General features: G+C 47.8%; 2 protein-coding genes across 4 annotated transcripts; one reads left to right on the forward strand and one right to left on the reverse strand.

Annotated features, from left to right (window-relative positions):
• Window positions 1–476: 476 nt before the first annotated feature.
• Window positions 477–3,372, forward strand: trir (telomerase RNA component interacting RNase). Its single transcript, XM_027158835.2, has 3 exons — window positions 477–1,061; window positions 1,335–1,412; window positions 2,355–3,372. Exons 1-3 carry the CDS (start codon window positions 756–758, stop codon window positions 2,460–2,462), a joined length of 492 nt encoding a protein of 163 aa, XP_027014636.1. The 5' UTR covers window positions 477–755; the 3' UTR covers window positions 2,463–3,372.
• A 1,498-nt stretch (window positions 3,373–4,870) lies between these two features.
• On the reverse strand, window positions 4,871–18,033 carry ubn2b (ubinuclein 2b). 3 transcript variants are annotated; one of them, XM_047815688.1, is made up of 16 exons: window positions 17,253–18,033; window positions 15,596–15,718; window positions 14,462–14,563; window positions 14,226–14,351; window positions 13,875–13,972; window positions 13,064–13,601; window positions 11,578–11,648; window positions 10,925–11,161; window positions 10,562–10,672; window positions 10,314–10,457; window positions 10,133–10,183; window positions 9,698–9,728; window positions 7,913–9,217; window positions 7,601–7,793; window positions 6,211–6,273; window positions 4,871–5,526 (listed from the first exon to the last, which is right to left on the reverse strand). In XM_047815688.1, the coding sequence occupies exons 1-16, from the start codon at window positions 17,538–17,540 to the stop codon at window positions 5,483–5,485; spliced, it is 3,525 nt and encodes a 1,174-aa protein (XP_047671644.1). In that variant the 5' UTR covers window positions 17,541–18,033; the 3' UTR covers window positions 4,871–5,482. The 3 variants fall into 3 exon arrangements, with proteins under 3 accessions (XP_047671644.1, XP_047671643.1, XP_027014609.1); XM_047815687.1 differs by having other exon boundaries at window positions 13,875–13,975; window positions 17,253–18,030; XM_027158808.2 differs by lacking the exon at window positions 6,211–6,273 and having other exon boundaries at window positions 13,875–13,975; window positions 17,253–18,027.
• Window positions 18,034–18,529: the final 496 nt, after the last annotated feature.

Here is an 18,529-nt window from a genome sequence, read left to right on the forward strand (position 1 = left end):
CACTCTTACTCTCTCTCTCTGTGTCCCTCTCACACACTCACTCTTACTCTCTCTGTCTCTCTCTCTCACACACTCACTCTTACTCTCTCTCTACTCTCTCTCTGTGTCTCTCTCACACACACTCACTCTTACTCCCTCTGTGTCTCTCTCACACACTCACACACTCTCTCTCTACTCTCTCTCTGTGTCTCTCTCACACACTCACTCTTACGCTCTCTGTGTCTCTCTCACACACTCTCTCTCTACTCTCTCTCTGTGTCTCTCTCACACACACTCACACTTACTCTCTCTGTCTCTCTCTCACACACACTCACTCTGTCTGTCTCTTTCTCTGTCTCGGTCCTTCTCTCACTAAAGACCTAGACGGTAACAGGACGACTTTTAGTGTCCTCACCACAGCACATCACCACAGTAGGCGTGTTGTGCTCAGACACCGCTGCAGTGCAGCTTAGCGTCCTGCTGGTGGCGCTGAAGCGCGTCGGAACGAGCGACGAGCAGAAAGACAAGACGAAGAAGACGAAGAAATCCAAGATGGCGGCTGAGCGACATTAAAGCGACTTCGGAGTTGTTTTGTACATTTTTGGTTCTAGAACCGAACAGAACCGGCGGTGATTTGTGTTTCACTTCGCTTCAGGCGCCTGAGGGGTCGGTAGAGTCGCTTGTTCCGCCGATTTTAGGCTCCTTTTTGTCGTGTGTGTGTTTATTTTCGCTTAAAGAGCTAAAAGCTAAACGCTTCTGGAGCGAGAGACTGAAGTATGGAGCAGAAAGCGAGCAGCAGGAGGAACCGAGAGCGGAGCAGCAGCAGGAACCGAGAGCGGAGCAGCAGCAGCAGTGACAGCAGCAGCGGCCCGCCGTCACCCTCTAGCCCCGGCTCTGGTGCGCCTACAGCGGGGAGCAGCAGCGGCGCCACCGCGGGAGGAAACGCCTTCGCCAACGACGGCAGCTTCATGGAGCTGTTCAAGAAGAAGATGGAGGAGGAGGAGCGGCGCAGGAGGGAGCTGGAAGAAGCCGGCAACGAGCAGGCGACTGGGGACAAGAAGCCCGTTAGCGTGGCCAGCTTTGTAAGGGGGTTTCTAGCAGTGTGTCTCACTCAGACACACACACTCCAGATCAGACATCATACATCACTCACACACCTGCAGCTTAGAATCTGTCACTAGTGCTAGATGTGTAACACCGAGCCTTTATGGCCTTATGTTTCACATGATGTCCTGCTACCAGGGCGGGTGATTGGCGCCTACTGTATGCTGCTGCTTTGTCCTCTTACTGTCCTGAGTGAGTGACTGAAGGTTCCAGTCCTAGTGTAACGGTTTCAGTCTTCTCCCCCAACCCAGGTGGGCAAGCGCAGAGGAGGCGCCAAGCTGGCACTCAAGACCGGACTGGTGGCCAAGAAGCAGAAACTCGACTCAGCGGTGAGTCACGCAGGGTTAATACACCGACAACAAGGTGGGGGAAGAAGAGATGGGGGTAGGGGGTAGTGAGAGAGAGAGAGAGAGAGAGAGAGAGAGAGAGAGATGGGGATTGAGTGGTAGTGAGAGAGAGAGATGGGGATAGAGGGGTAGTGAGGTTGAGAGAGAGAGATGGAGTGAGGAGAGAGATGGGGATAGAGGGGTAAGTGAGGAGAGAGATGGGGATAGAGGGGTAGTGAGATGGAGAGATGGGGAGAGAGGGGTAGTAAGAGAGAGAGAGAGAGAGAGAGAGAGAGAGAGAGGAATGTGTGTGTAAATGAGTAAAGCTCTAAACAGAGTCATATTGCTGAGTTGAGCTTCAGTAGGATCTGGAGCTTGTATTGGACTTGAAACATGTCGAGTCAGGACCCGTATTATATAAGTGATATTATTATACAAAACAAAGCCCTCAGAACCAAACCAGACCCTCGGGATTTCACATAAAGATAAAAGTACTACATGAATGTGAAGTTACACACACACACACATATATATATGTATACATGTATATGTTCATGTATATATATACACCTCCATCTGAGGTCATTTAGTCACCTGGTTATTAAAAACCTTTTTATTAAGAAAACAAAACCCAATATTGATTCTTACACATGGAGGCACATGCATCCTGTCCTTTTTTATGAATTATTATCCTTTAGATAGTGTGTTCTGTAGTAACGTGTGTGTGTGTGTGTGTTGAGTCTCTCGTACGTCTCCAGGTCGTCGCCTTTGTCTTTATTCTTCACGTTTCTATTTTAATAAGCCTGAAGTACGAGTTTAACTTTTAATCTCAGACTGTTTTGTTCAGATGGTTATCTGATTTTGTTAATGCCAGATGTATTATTAATATTTGTGTGTGTGTGTGTGTGTGTGTGTGTGTGTGTGTGTGTGTGTGTGTGTGTGTAGGCTGAGAAGGGTAAAGGAGACGCCTGGTCTAAGTACATGGCCGAGGTAAAAAAGTACAAAGCTCATCAGTGTGGAGACGACGACAAAACCAGACCTCTGGTCAAATAGACTGTGGCTGAGCGGCGTGGCGTTCGGACCCCACAACACACACACACACACACACACACACACAGGGTCAGCACCCTGCGCTTCTTTCCTTTTCCTTTTGTTTATAGGTTTCCAGTTTTAACGAATCCGCTCTGTGCAGCACGTCACGTGATCCGGATGCTTTATAAACACACGGCGATGAGCTTCATCTTTGTCTTCATCGTCATCACCAGTGCTGATGTGTGAGAGACAGAAGATGCTCTGTGGTGTGTTTAAGTATCCAGATCGATGTGACACCTTTTTGTATCGTTTGTTTCTTTATTTCTTTCTCAGAATTCGATGTCTCCTGAAAAATTAAAATGTTGAGCTCTGAAATATCGTGGTGTTCAGTCGGAGTTTGTACCTGTCGCCTTCCTCTCTGTGCTAATTCACTCACACGATTTAGTGTTAAAGGAGTCAGCGGGACCCCACACTCGGGACCCCACACTCGGCCACGCCCACTTTAAATCAGACGTTCTTGTGTATCAGACGTGTGCAGACAGAAGAGACCCCACCCACCCCCACCTTCCACACAATAACTCCGTTACAGCTCGAGCCGAAGAAAACGTTTACTTTTATTCCGTCTGTCAGGAAGGTTCAAGAGTTTCACCTGAACAGCAGCACCGATGCCAACAGACCGAAGCTCCGCCCACTCGATACCGACGACATAACGAGGTTCACGTAAGCAGGATGTCGACCGAAACAGTCTGATCCTGCACGAGAAAATCATCTCCGGTGTCCTACAGCGAGCTCGTCCTGAATCGGCGGCTCTCGTCCTCACAGCATCGTTACCTTTCATTTCTCTGTCTGTAACCCGACACGGATTCTGTAGGTGTGAAGTTACAGGAGATAAACAGCGTCTCTAATAAACAGACAAACGTCATTGTAAACATTCAAGTCATCAGCCTACTTTTTTTTTCTTTAAATCGTAAAAGAAATGAACAAAATGGTCTTTAATATATTTATAGATATTTATAGCTAAAGGAATGTGAGTATAAACTAAAGCTGGACAGTCGCTTGTCCTTTTCCTATTAAATAAAGAATCTAGATGTAATAAACCTGACAGCATTAACATGAACTTATTACATATGGAATCTTTTCCAGCTTGTTTCTAGACTTTTCTTCTTCTGTTGGTTGGAAATTAGTCACAAATAAAGTTTAGTAACAGGTTTAAAACCTCAGCTACTTACACTTTATACGTCTAAAAGTATGTGCACCCCTGACTAACACCTGTACGGTGTTTGGTTTAACTCCCATCAGCTTCACCACTGATTTATTCCTTTTTACGGTTGTAACAAGCTCCGGTCTTCTAGGCGGTTTCCCTCTGGACGCTGGCGAGGAGGCGGTTTGGTAGAATTTGACTTTACAGGAAATTGAGCTCAATACACTTCAGAATTGATCCTGCTGTTTCTATCAGCAGTCACATGCTCAGTAAACTCCAGCGAGTCTGTCCCATACGCACGCGTCCGAGCTCCAAACTCATCCTAGTCCAGATGTATCCGAGCTCTGTGTGAGATGTTTAACTCTAACCTGGACTTCCTGTTATTGAGCATTACCAGCTGTGTGCATCATTAAAAAGTTCTTCAGAGGGTTCTCAACATGTTATGAAGGGTTGTTTCTTCTGCCCTCATCCACTTTAGATGGCTTCTGTGGTCTTCCAGCTGATTCATTGTTGCTGCTTTGCTCACCGATGCTTCCAACCTCTTTAAGAACGTACCAAAATAATCAACACCTTGTCGGCCCACACGCGAAGGTTTCCATGAAACGCTACCAAAGCTCAAATTCAACACATTGAGTGTAAACTGCATTTATCTGTTTGAAAGCTAATCGTAAACTCGCTGATTTAATTGGATTTCAGTTTACTTTAGGGCAGTCTAAAAAATGGACCAAGCAGCTGTGATCCCTACATGGTTAATACTACATTTATTACCAAACCCCTTTGAAGTAAAAGGCTGCACGTCCATCATGTCTTGGTTGCTTCATGTCACATCCGTTGTGCTGGTGTACAAAGACAAAATGATGAATCGTGTCACTGTCCAAATACTTATGGACTTACTGATCGTTTCCAACACGTAAAGACAGAAGTTTCTCCTTCACTATTAAACCCACGAACCCTGTGAAACAGCCCCACACCATCATCGGTGCTCCACCGCACGTCTGCTTCCTCCTCAGACTCCACAGTGCTGGTACTTTAAGTGCTGGGTCGTGTTTAAAGTTCCAGAGCTTCAATCGTTAGCGAGTGCACATACTTTTAAACGTTTTTGTCCTGTTTGATACACAGTAATGAGCAGCTTCGTTAACGTTCTTTAACACCAAGTGGTCATAACAACAACAAACACCCCACCCACACACCACCCACAGACACAGAGACACACATCATCCTGCGAAGCTTTTCTTTTCTTCCTGGGACTAACTATTGCTTTTTATTTTGCTAGTGTGGAGGATCAGCTCAAGTAGACAAACTTCTGAAAATTCAAGTACAATACAAAGTTCAGCCCCTGCGTCTGTCCGGGTAGAAAACTCCTGTCCTCTTTGTTCCAGGGGGCTTTTTTTTTTTTTTATAATAATAATAATATTATTAATAAGAATAACATCAAGAACAACAACTACTCCACCTGGAACAGCACCAGAGACATGGACCTACACCTGAGAAAGCGAGGGATCAGTTCGTCCGTCTGTCCGTTATCTGATTCTACAGAGTTCATATTCCACTCAGAGTGTGTGTGTGTGTGTGTGTGTGTGTGTCCACACACATGTAAAGGCTTTTGCCCTCCCTGTCCACAGCAATTAAGGTCTGTGTGTGTAAACATGAGCAAAACGAGGAGAGAAAGCACATCCAGGTCAGGGATGTTATTATTAATTCTATTCCCAACACTCGGGTGCCAACAAAAATAATAATAATAATAAAAATCAAAACAAATAATTCTTATTGGTTAAGCCTGCAGTCCGTGTGTACGTGGCGCTTCGGTGTGACGTCACAGTCCGGCGTCATCCGAGTGACATCATAGCTTCCTCTTTAGATCCCCGCTCTGGCTTTGACTCACATCTGAAACAGGAAACTTCGATCAATCTTCAAAACTTTATAGAATACAATCCTGAGAGAGAGACAGAAAGCGAGCAAGAGAGAAAGAGAGAGAGAGAGCGCAAGAGACAGAAAGAGAGAGAGAGAGCGCAAGAGACAGAAAGAGAGAGAGAGCGCAAGAGACAGAAAGAGAGAGAGAGCACAAGAGACAGAAAGAGAGAGAGAGCGCAAGAGACAGAAAGAGAGAGAGAGCGAGAGACAGAAAGAGAGAGAGAGCGAGAGACAGAAAGAGAGAGAGAGCGAGAGACAGAAAGAGAGAGAGAGCGAGAGACAAAGAGAGAGAGAGCAAGAGACAGAAAGAGAGCGAGCGACAGAAAGAGAGCGAGTGCGACAGAAAGAGAGAGAGAGCACGAGCCAGAGAGAGAGAGCAAGAGAAAGAGAGAGAAAGCAAGAGAAAGAGAGAGACAGCGAGAGACAAAGAGAGAGAGAGAGAGTGAGAGACAGAAAGAGAGAGAGAGCGCGAGACAGAAAGAGAGAGTGAGCGAATGCGAGAGAGAGAGAGACAGAACACCAAAGACTACAAAACATGCAACCACCACCAGACAAAGACAACAGCCACCAGGCAAGCGGGAACCAGGGAGAAAGAGACAGAAAAAAGGAGGAGGGAAGAGGGAGGGAGAGAGAGAGAGAGAACGATGGAACGATTACCTGAAAAAGCGAGCTGCAAGTGCGGAGGCAGAGCAGCACCTGACATGAGACCCTTTAACAGATCTGAGGAGACAGACGGAAAGAGAGAAAAAGAGCAAGAGGACAGGAAGCAGGTTTACAGAGCGGTTCAACAGGGAAAAACGAACACAGGACACAGAGGGGAAGAGGAACGTTCAACATGAAGACAGAAAAAGAACTGAAGGAACTAAATGAAGAAAAACGTACGTTTTATGTACCAAAAGAAAGAAGTACACAAATAAACACCACTTGGGAAACCGACACCAGGACGAGAGACGGGCAGAGACGTGACGAGGACACGGAGCAGGTCTCTCATAACCGTGTCCTAGTTTACTGATCTGATGAGTGTGGAAATAGAGCTGAAGCTCATAAATAACCCTGACGTCATTATTCAGCGTGGGTACAGTAACCAGAACGCTGCTGCTTTACTAACTACACTAACATGCTCTCTACCCTAGGGGGGGATTAGGGAGGGGTGTGTAGTACGCAGGGTAGAAGGAGAGATCGACGCGGCGGTTTGACTGCTCTCTCTCCCCCACAGAGATGCGCTATGCAAAATGTATATATTTCCGATGATACTTTTCCTTTTATGCAAATGAACCCTGCTTTAATCTCACGGTTCGCCGAGCGAGAGGAAAAAGGTCCAAGTGGATCGATGTGCTTATTAATGATGAACAGATCGTCTGGTCTCCAGGTAAACGTCAGAGTCTACGAGCTCTGATCCCTGAGCAGGTGTCGGGTCGCGTCAGCAGCTGCATTAACGTCTAAACACCACAAATGGCGGGGAAGGGGGGGGGGGGGTTTACATGCTGCCACCATCGCCTTTACCCTTCCCCCTCCCCATTTCTGTGCTGACACACACGTCCTGTCTTCCAATGAAATCACTAACAGGACTTAATTATGTCGATCGAGTGTAAAATCTTTTAGTCAAAAATTCAGAGAAGTGGTTTCTGACCCTGACCTTTAATTGTTCCATGTTTGTTTGTGTGTGTGTGTGTGTATGGGTGTGTGTATATATGTTTGTTGTGTGTGTGTATGGGTGTGTGTATATACATTTGTTGTGTGTGTGTGTGTGTGTGTATGGGTGTGTGTATATACATTTGTTGTGTGTGTGTGTGTGTGTGTATATATATATATATATATATATATATATATATATACACACATACACATACACACGTGTGTGTGTATACGCGTGTGTGTGTGTATACGCGTGTGTGTGTGTATACGCGTGTGTGTGTGTATACGCGTGTGTGTGTGTGTATGCGTGTGTGTGTGTGTGTATACATGTGTGTGTGTGTATACATGTGTATACATGTGTGTGTGTGTATACATGTGTATACATGCGTGTGTGTGTGTGTGAGACACTCACTGGGCTGCAGACTGTATCCTGAGCTGCTTTGGTTAGCAGGATTAGCTCCAGCATTAGTTCCCGTCACTGGGGGCAGGTTCAGCATGGGGAAGGCGAAGGGCAGGGACACGGGGGTGATTCCTCCAAGCATTCCGAAGTTCAGCGGGAGGGTCGGAGCACTGAGACACAAAGGGCTGGCGCTGGACGACGGCACCTAAGTGCAGAGAAAAACACCAAAGAGATCATAAACCAGATCGAAACCTTTTTTCCGTTACACACATTTCACCTTCACAACACACTCTGTAATACACACACACACACACACACACACACCTGTGGTAGCTGAGGAGCCGATGCAGTGGAAACGGTCACCAGTGGTTTTGCCCCCTGATTAGCCACGCCTGGGGGTCTTTGCCGTTGCCCGTGATTGACCGAACCGGCCGAGGGGGAGCTGTGCTTTGTGACCGGGGTGGAAGTGCTTGTTAGGCTGCTGCTGTTCACCTGAGAGGGAGTTTTCTGCTGCCCCACTGGAGTGTTGTACCCGGTGTTGACGCCTGAGAACCCCGTGTGGAAACCTGCAGTTTTAGGAGAGAACTGATGCATGTTGGGTAACGTAGATGTCCTGGAGAGGGTGGGTGAGGGGGAGCTAACGGTCGTCACCCGCGGAGTGAGCTTGAGGATGGGGGAGTTGGAGCTGTGGGGAGATTTGGTGAGCGTGGCCTGCATCGGCGTGACGAACGTGGACTGCTGCTGCGGCTGCTGGTGCTGATGCTGCGGTTTGGGCTGAGATGGCGATGGAGACGGAGAGGAGGAGATTTTGGGCTGCATTTTGGCATTGTGGTGCGAGGAAACAGAAGAAGAAGCAGGCGAAGAATAAGAAGAGGATGATATGGGCAGCGATGTTGAGTGGGACTGAGATGATGGCGCTGTGCCGCCTGCACCGATCCGACCGACGGAACCGCTGTTATTGCCGGGTTTGTGGAGGCCTGGGGGCGTGGCCAAGGAAGAATTTAAGCTCTTGTGAGGCGGGATAAGAGGCGAGGCAGTGGGCGGCGGCCTCGGTTTCGGCGGAGACGTTGTGATCGTCTTGCTGCTGTTCCCTGCAGCAGCCGTAGCGACGGGTCTCTGCGTCATCGTTAGACCGTGTCTCTGCACCTGAGTCAAGCCGACCGCGCCGAGCTTCGCTCCAACTATTCCATCGCTCCGGATGGTGGGAGAGACGGACACGGTCAGAGGCCGAGAGATAGCTGGAGAACAGCTAGAGGAGGAAGAGACAAAAATAGTCCCGGTGCTGGCTGGGGAAGCAGAAGCAGTGGTGTTCATGGTGCTCTTTTTAGGGAGCACTGGGGTGGAGCTGATGGAGGAGGCGGGGCCGAGCGTAGAGACAGAGATAATGGGTTTAGCAGCCTCTGGGGAGGGGGGGCTGTTGGACTGGATCAACCCCTTGGCGGCGCTGCTGAGCAGAGCCAGAGCCTGGGAGATGGAGTCCAGGGTCGGGGCTCCGCCCAAATCCTCGTCCAGAGAGTCCGAAAGGCAGATAGGCTCAGAGGGGGAGGGGGGGCGCTGAGGGAGGGTCACCGGGGTAGAAGGCGTAGCACTGGGTGTGGATGACTGCTGGAGCCAAACGCCATCCTGAGCCTAGGGAGAGAAGGAGAAATAACCAGTATGTCTGATGAGCTTTATATTAAGGTCAATGAGAACATAAATAAACATAAACCTCGACAGACTATTGCTCACCCCCTCTGTACAGAGACGTACCTCGGATCACATTAAACCATAAAACCTACTGTTTTATTTGTGTGTGAGAATAATAACAGTAAGAAAAATAGCCTGTGTGTGTGGGGTGCGTGTCAGTCTGTGTGTTGGGGTTGTGTGTGTGTCTGTGTTGGGGTTGTGTGTGTGTGTCTGTGTGTTGGGGTTGTGTGTGTGTGTCTGTGGTGTGTGTGTCCGTCTGTGTGTTGGGGTTGTGTGTCTGTCCGTGGGGTGTGCCCCCCCCCATCTGCGTGTGTGTGTGTGTGTGTGTGGGGTGTGTGTGTGTGTGTCCGTCTGTGTGTTGGGTGTGTGAGAGAGAGAGGAGGGTGTGTGAGAGAGAGGAGGGTGTGTGTGGGGTGTACTTACTTTTGGTTTAGCTTTGGGAGTCTTCTTCATTCTGCAAAACAGACAAAACACGATTTTGTAGTAAAAGCCCCATTTAAAGCACCACAGCTTGTATTTCAGCAGCAGCTGAAGGTCAGAGATGTAAACACACTGTGTGTCTCCTGAGCGCCAGCACAACACACACACACACACATCAGTCTGAACCAAAGTAAATAAGAGCCACAATACGGTGTGTGTACGTGAGCGGCTCATGCGAGTGTGTAGCGTTTTGTGTAACTCGTCACCACCTGTCTCCATGTAGAGCGAGGTCATGGGGGAGGTGGTGGTGGTTAGACAGGTGTTTATAACCGTTTTATACAAAATCTCCTACGTTTATAAGCTAAAGCAGGTTTCTGTAATAAAAAGATAAGAGCAATTGCAAAAATAAATAAATAAATGATCAGAGAGTCGACTCACGTGTTTCCTGTGAGGTGGCTGTGGGCCGTGCGGCTCTCTTTAATCAGCATCCTGTAACACACACGACAGGAAGTGAGTGTGTTACTAACACCTCTCTGTGTACAGGTACAGTAACATGAAGGTATACACACACACACACACACACACACACACACACACACACACACACACACACACACACCTGGCCTGCATCCAGCCTTTGGGCCAGAGGGGTTTCACCTCCGTCTCCATAAAGGCTTTGAGGTAATCTTCAGGAGAGGGTGAGTTCTGACCCTCAGCCTCATAACAGCCCAGCTTCGCTCGAACCAGGTTACACAGCAAAGCCCTAAAACACACACACACACACACACACACACACACACGAACACACACATGAGACAGAGATACACAGCACTTGACAGTGCATCACATGACCTCGCTCAGTTTTACCTGAGTTTATCATCCCACACAAACTTCTTGCGAGGTCCCATCACCCGTTTGCCCGGCCTCTCCTCGTCCTCCTCCTCCGAGCCGTTCTTCTCGCCCTCCTCCGACTGTTGCCTGGAGTTCAGTCACACACACACACACCAGGAATGTTAAATGATCAGCGTTTTAACTGAAGTCTGAATGACATTACAGCTACACTGATACTGTATTTGTCTACAAGCCTCTGTAACATCAGCGTGATCAAACACAAGGCACTAAATCTGTAGATGAAACATTGCAGTAAGTGCAGGTCAGACTCGGTCCTGAGGATCAGCTGCTGTTGCGCTTCAGTGCAGAACTCTGACGAGGGGAAAGCAGAACGCTTACTTTGCCACTTTTGCCAGACAGTCCATGTTGTAGCGGGCGATCTGCTCAGGCATGGCACTGCAGACGGCCAGCTTGAGTTTGAGCAGCGGGTTTCTCAGCCTGTCGTCCTGCACGTTCAGACTGAGCTTCTTCAGCCGCTTCAGAAGTGCCTCCTTATTACACGGCACGAAGGCCTCAAGGTGGGAGTACACGGCCGCGCGCACCTCCACCGGCTGCTCCTGTACCTGGAGCTCAATGCTGTGTGAACGCACACAGACACACACAGACACACACAGACACACACAGAGGGTTTATATATATATAAAAAACCATAGTAACTACGACACCTATAACCAGTACTTGTTTACTTCAGAGAAGTCTTATTTCTGATTGGCTGCATGTTTTAATATTAATCTTAATTCTTCAACAACAGAATCACTACCTGTGAAACTCGTGCTACTTTTATCTGTTGTAATTCACTGGATTAGCATAAACATTGTCCTAGCTTTAGTATCCCACAGGTTTATGGGATAAAACACTGAAGTAGTTTTTATTATTAGTCATTATTTATGTTGACCGAGCGAGTAACGTCGGATCAGACATCGAAGAATCCGATCTAATGAATCTCTGCGAATCTGGTGGTACAGTGTGTGGAATTAAACAAACAAACTCACTCCAGCAGGATGTTGTTCATGTCCAGCGTGAAGAACTTCTTCCTCCCCTCCATGTCAAACTGCCGAGATGCCTGTAACACACACACGGACATTTAAACCCCTGCAGAGATACACAGCGTCTCAAGCAGCTGTGTGTGTGTGTGTGTGTGTGTGTGTGTGTGTGTGTGATGCTGTATCATTCTTCACCCACCTCATCACACTTCTTCCTCTACTGCACCCTCTCTCTTTCTGCCTCTCTCCTTTCCTCATATTTTCCTCTCTGACTCGTTTTGCATATCTCTCTCTCTCTCTACCTCTGCCTCTCTCCTCTATGCCTTATATACTCTCGGCCTTCACCACCTCTCCATCCTTTCCTTCCTTCTCCTCCTGGATGCACAGAACAGTTCAGTGGGTATTTTTTCTCTTCATTCAAACACACCTGAGAAGAAGAGTGTGTGTGCGTGCATGTGTGTGTGTGTGTGATGTAGCACCTGGTGTTTTTTTAGAGGAATAGGTCAGATACAAACTAAAAGACACTTCATAGATTGAAGAGACAGACAGACGGATGTGCGGTCTATTAAAATAAGGTTTTTACACTGTAGTGTATTTCCTCTAACACCTGACCTTCCTGTACACTGCATTAATTTAAACATACTTTTTTACAGGAATCATTTCATATTTGTATTAAAGTAAATAAATTCTATTGTTCCAATTAAGTGCTACATGAACGTTATTAAATAGAGGCACATTACTATAAATTAATGCTTTATATAAATAATGAATGAGATTTATAAGTGTAAATATAAATTAATATTAATAAAATTAAAAATATCTAATATATATTTATATAAACAGTAAAACTCAGCAGAATAAAAACAATAAAATAAACGTATATTAAAAAAGTAGTTGAGTAATTAATCAATGTCTCTCTTCCTGTGTGTTGCGCGAGAGTGTGAGTGCGAGTGCGCGAGCGTGTGAGTGCGAGTGCGCGAGCGTGTGAGTGCGAGAGTGTGTGAGCGCGAGTGCGCGAGCGTGTGAGTGTAAGTGCGAGTGCGCGAGCGTGTGAGTGCGAGTGCGCGAGCGTGTGAGTGCGAGAGTGTGTGAGCGCGAGTGCGCGAGCGTGTGAGTGTAAGTGCGAGTGCGTGAGCGTGTGAGTGCGAGTGTAAGTGCGCGAGCGCGAGAGTGTATGTGCGCGAGCGCAAGAGTGTAAGTGCGCGAGCGCGAGAGTGTATGTGCGCGAGCGCAAGAGTGTAAGTGCGCGAGCGCGAGAGTGTAAGTGCGCGAGCGCGAGAGTGTAAGTGCGCGAGCGCGAGCGTGTAAGTGCGCGAGAGTGCAAGTGCGCGAGCGCGAGAGTGCAAGTGCGCGAGCGCGAGAGTGCAAGTGCGCGAGCGCGAGAGTGCAAGTGCGCGAGCGCGAGAGTGCAAGTGCGCGAGCGCGAGAGTGCAAGTGCGAGACACAAAGGCAAGACATCACAAAGATCGTTCCTCCCCCTGATTCTGACACGTACCACTCGCAGGTCCTCGATGCGCTTGGTGAGGGGAGCTGGCAGGCTGCTGGGCAGTGGAGGAGGAGGGATGAGCCCAGTCCTCTGGACACGTCCCACTGAAGCTCCTCCTACTCCTCCTGCTGCTGTAGCTCCTCCTCCCCGCTGGACGGCACCGTTACCGTTCTCACCCTGACCTTCGAGGCTCGACAGCTCTGAAGGACCCAGCAGGGAGAAATCCAGCTCGTCCATCAGGTCCAGCAGCATGTCGTCGTTAGCCGAACCCAGCAGAGGAATCACGGCCGGGTCATTGGTAAGGTCGGCGAGGTCGTTGCCAGGGGCGACAGAGTGCGAGTTAACGACGGAGCGATTGGCGTTCGGGGGTTTGAGTCCTGTGACCGCACCGGTAGCCGCGGTACCTCCGGTGGGGGCGGCAGTAGGGGTCTTTTTCCTAATCTCCTCTTTCTCTCGTGTGAATCGGCGGATCATGGCCGCTAACGAGAGAGAGTCCTTCATCAGCTTCTTTCTCTTTTTCTTCTCAGGCCGATTCAAAGCAGATACGCTGAGGGACGCAAACAAAACAGAGGTAAGAAACGGGAGAAGCGGAAAAACGAGAGAAGAAACAAGTGGCTGTGACCTGATGGCTAGAATCAGGAAAGTGGATGTGGCTTGTATAGTATAGGATACTTTTGAGAGCCACAAACAGCTGCAACCAAATTCCTTGTGTGTGTCAACATCAACACACCTGACCGATAAACCTGATTCTGAAAGTGTTACATAACATGGCGCACACACACACGTACACACACACACACACACACACACACACACGCACCCCTGCTTAGACACTCGATTCTTTCGGGGTTTCTTCTCCTCTAAAGTGCCGTCTTTTTTCTTTCTTCTCTTGATCGCTCGTTCCTCTCCATCCTTCAGCTTCTGGAGGCACAAGAGAACACAAACGCACCTCATCGCAGGAAGAACAACTCGACACAACAACCCGTTAAACATTAAAGCGCACCTTTAAACGCAGGGAAACGATTTTTAGAAAATAAATTTTACTCGGTCAAAAATCAGTTTAAAAGAATCGACTGATGATTATGTTGATAATTAATAAATAATCTTTTTTTTTTATATAATCTTTTTTTTTTATATAAATAATAAAAAAAATAACATAACGAGTGCGAACCTTGAAGTGGTTTCCGTCCTTGCACTCGTCCTCGCTCTCGGATGCCGCCCTGAACTGCAACGTGCCCGTGTTGATGTAAAATCCTCCCAGTTTGGTGGTGAGGGACGCAGGGACCAGCTCGTCGTACTGAAGGGGAAAAAAACAACAACAACAAAAAACAAACCGTCGTTAATAATTACAACAATTATAATGAATATCCGTCACTAAGAGAGCGGGAGAAAGAGAACGACTCTCACGGCTTCTGAGTTGTCGATGAACGGATCGGTCTCGTCGTATCCGTATCCGATGTCGATAAGATCCTGCATCCGATCTTTCTTTTTCTTCTTCCCGGTGCCTCCCTGTCCACAAGACCATCCGGTAATTAAAGACCAGACCGAACATCACATACACATCTATACAACTTACACACAGCTAGAACACAGGCAAAAGCATGGACTCTTATTCATGGTGCTGCTGCACTGATTACATTCCAAACATAAAAAAATAAAAGGAATATTATCCTTAAGTTCCTAATGCTATGACAAGAATTTCTGAAAGAATATATTACATTAAAGGTGAGATCTCCGTTGTTTGAAAGCCAATGTCGACATTTTGAAATCACCAATACAAACACGCCCCTAAGCCAAATGGCCCCACCCCTGTATCGATAGCTCCGCCCACATACATACGTAACCCAGGCGACCAATGGAAATAAACGTGTCTTTATCATAGCTGAAGGGAAGAACAATGCGATTGCAGATAAACAAGCAAAAATGCCACACAAGCATAATGATGTAAAGGACAAAGGCATATATTAGTTCTGTGTAACAAAGCAAAACCAACGTTACTCACCTATCGAGAAGGAAAAAAGCGCCTCGGCGTCTTAAGTAAAGTCGGCCACATATTCACAGGTCGGAGTTTCCCGAGTCGATAACTCCTGAGCTAAACGCTGTTACTACACAAAACGCGGTTGTAGCTGCCTCTCTACATTACTACGATAGAAAAGAGGTGTTATTTGTGTAGTAACAGCGTTTAGCTCAGGAGTTATTGACTCGGGAAACTCCAACCTGTGAATATGTGGCCAACTTCCTGCTCCTTCAGTTCTCTCCAGCACTGGAAAGCTGATCCTATATTAACACGTCCTACTTCTTGCCGTATCGTAAGTCTTTCTTCTCTTTCTTTCTTTGTTTTTATCCTCCATGTCGATGTTAAAAACGCTTTCTGCTAATGTCACACATGCGCACTGAACTCTGTCTCTGTTTGTCGTCCTGACCCGGTTTTCTGAAGCATTTCTCAAACAACGGAGACCGCACCTTTAAAGGTGGTACGTATTTAAAATTACGTGCTGAGGGTTTTGTCCTATTAAAGTCCGTGTGACTTTAGTGACTTACGTATTTACTCTCGAACCTCCGAGCAAGAGCTTCGACCTCTCGTCTCTCTCTGTCCTGATCAGCCAGCGGGTCGGTCGGGTCCAGAGCCGGCGCGAGTCCTTCAGGAGCTTTCGTCGTTTTCACCTGCAGAAATGAAAGAAATGGAGAGAAAATGAGCAAGAGGAAGTCAGAAATCAGCAGCGAAGACCTAGCAGTTCAAACATCACACAGTGGAAACTTCAGGGCTCCGTTTCCTGCTCAGAGGAAAGTTTGTGCACCCCTGAGCATCACACCGAACCCATCATCTGCTCCATTCTTCTCTTCCGTGTAGCTTCCCACTAAATGTTGGAGTTTGCTGGGCTGTGAGGATGTGTTCATTCACAAGAGCATTAGTGAGATCAGACATCAGTTCCGGTTCATCCCAGTCGGGTTAAGTCAGTGTCACAGAGCCAATCAGGGAAGCTCAGTGTTTAAGGTGCTGAACTACTGGTATATTGGGCCCCACTGGGCCCCTGATCAAGGCCCTTAACCCTCAATTACTCAGGCTGTAACTCACTCTAGATAAGGTAAGGATAATGGTGAGTGAATGTAATGATATACTGAAGCATCAACTGGCTCTTTAATCTGTCATGGCACGTGTCAATCATGTCGCTTGAAGAAACCACCGTGGCTAAAGAGACAATAAGCGACGGAGATGACCGCGTGTCTATCAAACGACTGGGTGAGACGACCAACTTTCAACCCACAAAAAGAGTGTGATTTTCATATAGAAGTCATAGAGAAATGACATTTATAATGGAGAAAAGGAGGAACAATTTTTTTCCTGTCCATTAGCATAAGAACTTCCGTATATAAAATGTTACCTATGAATGCTAAATCAGGATTATAATCTCTGACGTATTCAGTGACATTTTGTTAATTCTAGAACACAAATTTACGACACTGCTCTCCTTTATAAGGTGCTTCAGGTCCCCGAAGACTTACTAAGACACTGATATCTTCTTATCGGAAGCTGGAGTCGTTCTCGCACACGTAAACAACGGTTTAGTGTTGTGCAAGTGTTTACAGCCAAAAGTTTGTGCACACCGTACCATCGCACCAATCCTAACTGAGGTTATAATCTGTTCCACTCTTCTCTTCTCTTCTGGGAAGCTTCCCAATAGATGTTGGAGTGTGTTCATTCTGTCACGAGAGCATCAGTAAGATCAGACTGACGCTGAGATGTAGAAGAGGTTCCGGTTTATCAGAGTCTGGGCTCTGAGCAGGACGCTCAGGTTCTTCCAGTACAACCTTAACACGCCGTGTCTTCATGGAGCCAACAGGCTTTGTAATGCTGGAACAGTGATTTCTTCCTCTCCAATCTAGCGCAGTGCTACGACTTTGGGATAAGTACACAAATGGATGTGACGGTCAGGTGCCTACATACTTTTGGCTACATCCTGTATTAATGTAATGATAGAAAGTGTCTCTGTATGACTCCTTCCTATATACACACACTCGTACACATACACATACTCACACAAACACACTCACACACACACACACATGACGTTGAAGAGAAAAAAGGAAAAGTACTAAGCAAGTCAGTTTAACACTAAACACAAAAACAAACAAGTGGCGAAAGTGGGTGATGGAGTCCGGGGCCTGTGGAGGAGTGTAACGGGAGATTGAGTCTGACCTGCTGGGTGGCCTGCTGCATCAGCTCGGTGTAGCTGAACTCTGTGGATCCCTTTTCACTGGGCTCGGACAGAGACAGACTGAGCCTCACAGTGGATCTGGACTCGGCAGAACCGGAGCTTTTCCCGTTACTGAACGGCCCTCCGTCCCTCCCGTGCTGCGGCTGCTGCTGCTGCTGCTGCTGGACTTCGCCCTCCTCCTCCCTGCGACGCTTCTTGGACTCCGGCGCCGGTGTGGAGGTGTTATAGGAAGCCAGAGTCACGAAGGGAACTTTCCTCGGATCGGCCATTTGAGGGAAACGAAGGAAAACCAAACTTTCCGAGAAGAGACTAGCTTTACGCTAGCTGAAGTTACTTAGCCGCACGAGCTAGCTAGCATTTAGCAACAAATAGGAATGCTTGATACGAGCTAACGGCTCGAGCTAGCCGGCTAAATAAACATGTAGCTTAGCTTAGCTGACAAGCTAGCTCGTAAAACTAACTCCACCCCGACAATATAAATGTTCTCTTCTCTGTGTGTGTGTGTGTGTGTCTCTGTGTGTGTCTCTTCTCTCTCTTCTCTCTCTCTCTCTCTTCTCTCTCTCAGTACCCAGACTGAGACTTGGAGCTGTAGCTAAGGCGCTGGAGCTGCTGTGCTGCTGGAGCTCGAGCCTCTGTGGTGGGGGCCATTTTAAAATATCACTAAATGGATTTTTACTCCACAGGGTCACTGGGCATGCGCAATAGAACTAACCGGAAATGGAGTAGAAACGCGAGCCAATCGGAACTCAGAGCGCTTTTTTGAGGCCCCGCCCAGACGTGCAAACTCGCGCGAAAATGAGGCGGTGCCGTGTGTGTGTGTGTGTGTGTGTGTGTGTGTGTGTGTGTGTGTGTGTGTGTGTGTGTGTGTGTGTGTGTGTGTGTGTGTGTGTGTGTGTGTGTGAGAGGGAGAGAGAGAGAGAGAGAGAGAGAGAGTGAGTGTGTGTGTGTGTGTGTGTGTGTGTGTGTGTGTGTGTGTGTGAGTGTGAGAGAGAGAGAGAGAGAGAGAGAGAGAGAGAGAGAGAAAGGAGAGAGAGTGTGTAAGGCTGTGTGTGTAAGGGTATGTGTGAGTTTGTGTGAGTGTGTATGTGTGTGTGTGTGAGAGAGAGAGAGAGAGAGAGAGAGTGAGTGTGTGTGTGTGTGTGTGTGTGTGTGTGTGTGTGTGTGTGTGTGTGTGTGTGTGTGTGTGTGTGTGTGCGTGCGCGCGCGCGAGCGCGCGCGCGCCCTCGAGCTCGAGCGCTCGCGCGAGCGCGAGAGCGCG

This window comes from Tachysurus fulvidraco, chromosome 7 (genome assembly GCF_022655615.1).
Source record: "Tachysurus fulvidraco isolate hzauxx_2018 chromosome 7, HZAU_PFXX_2.0, whole genome shotgun sequence".
NCBI lineage: Eukaryota > Metazoa > Chordata > Actinopteri > Siluriformes > Bagridae > Tachysurus > Tachysurus fulvidraco.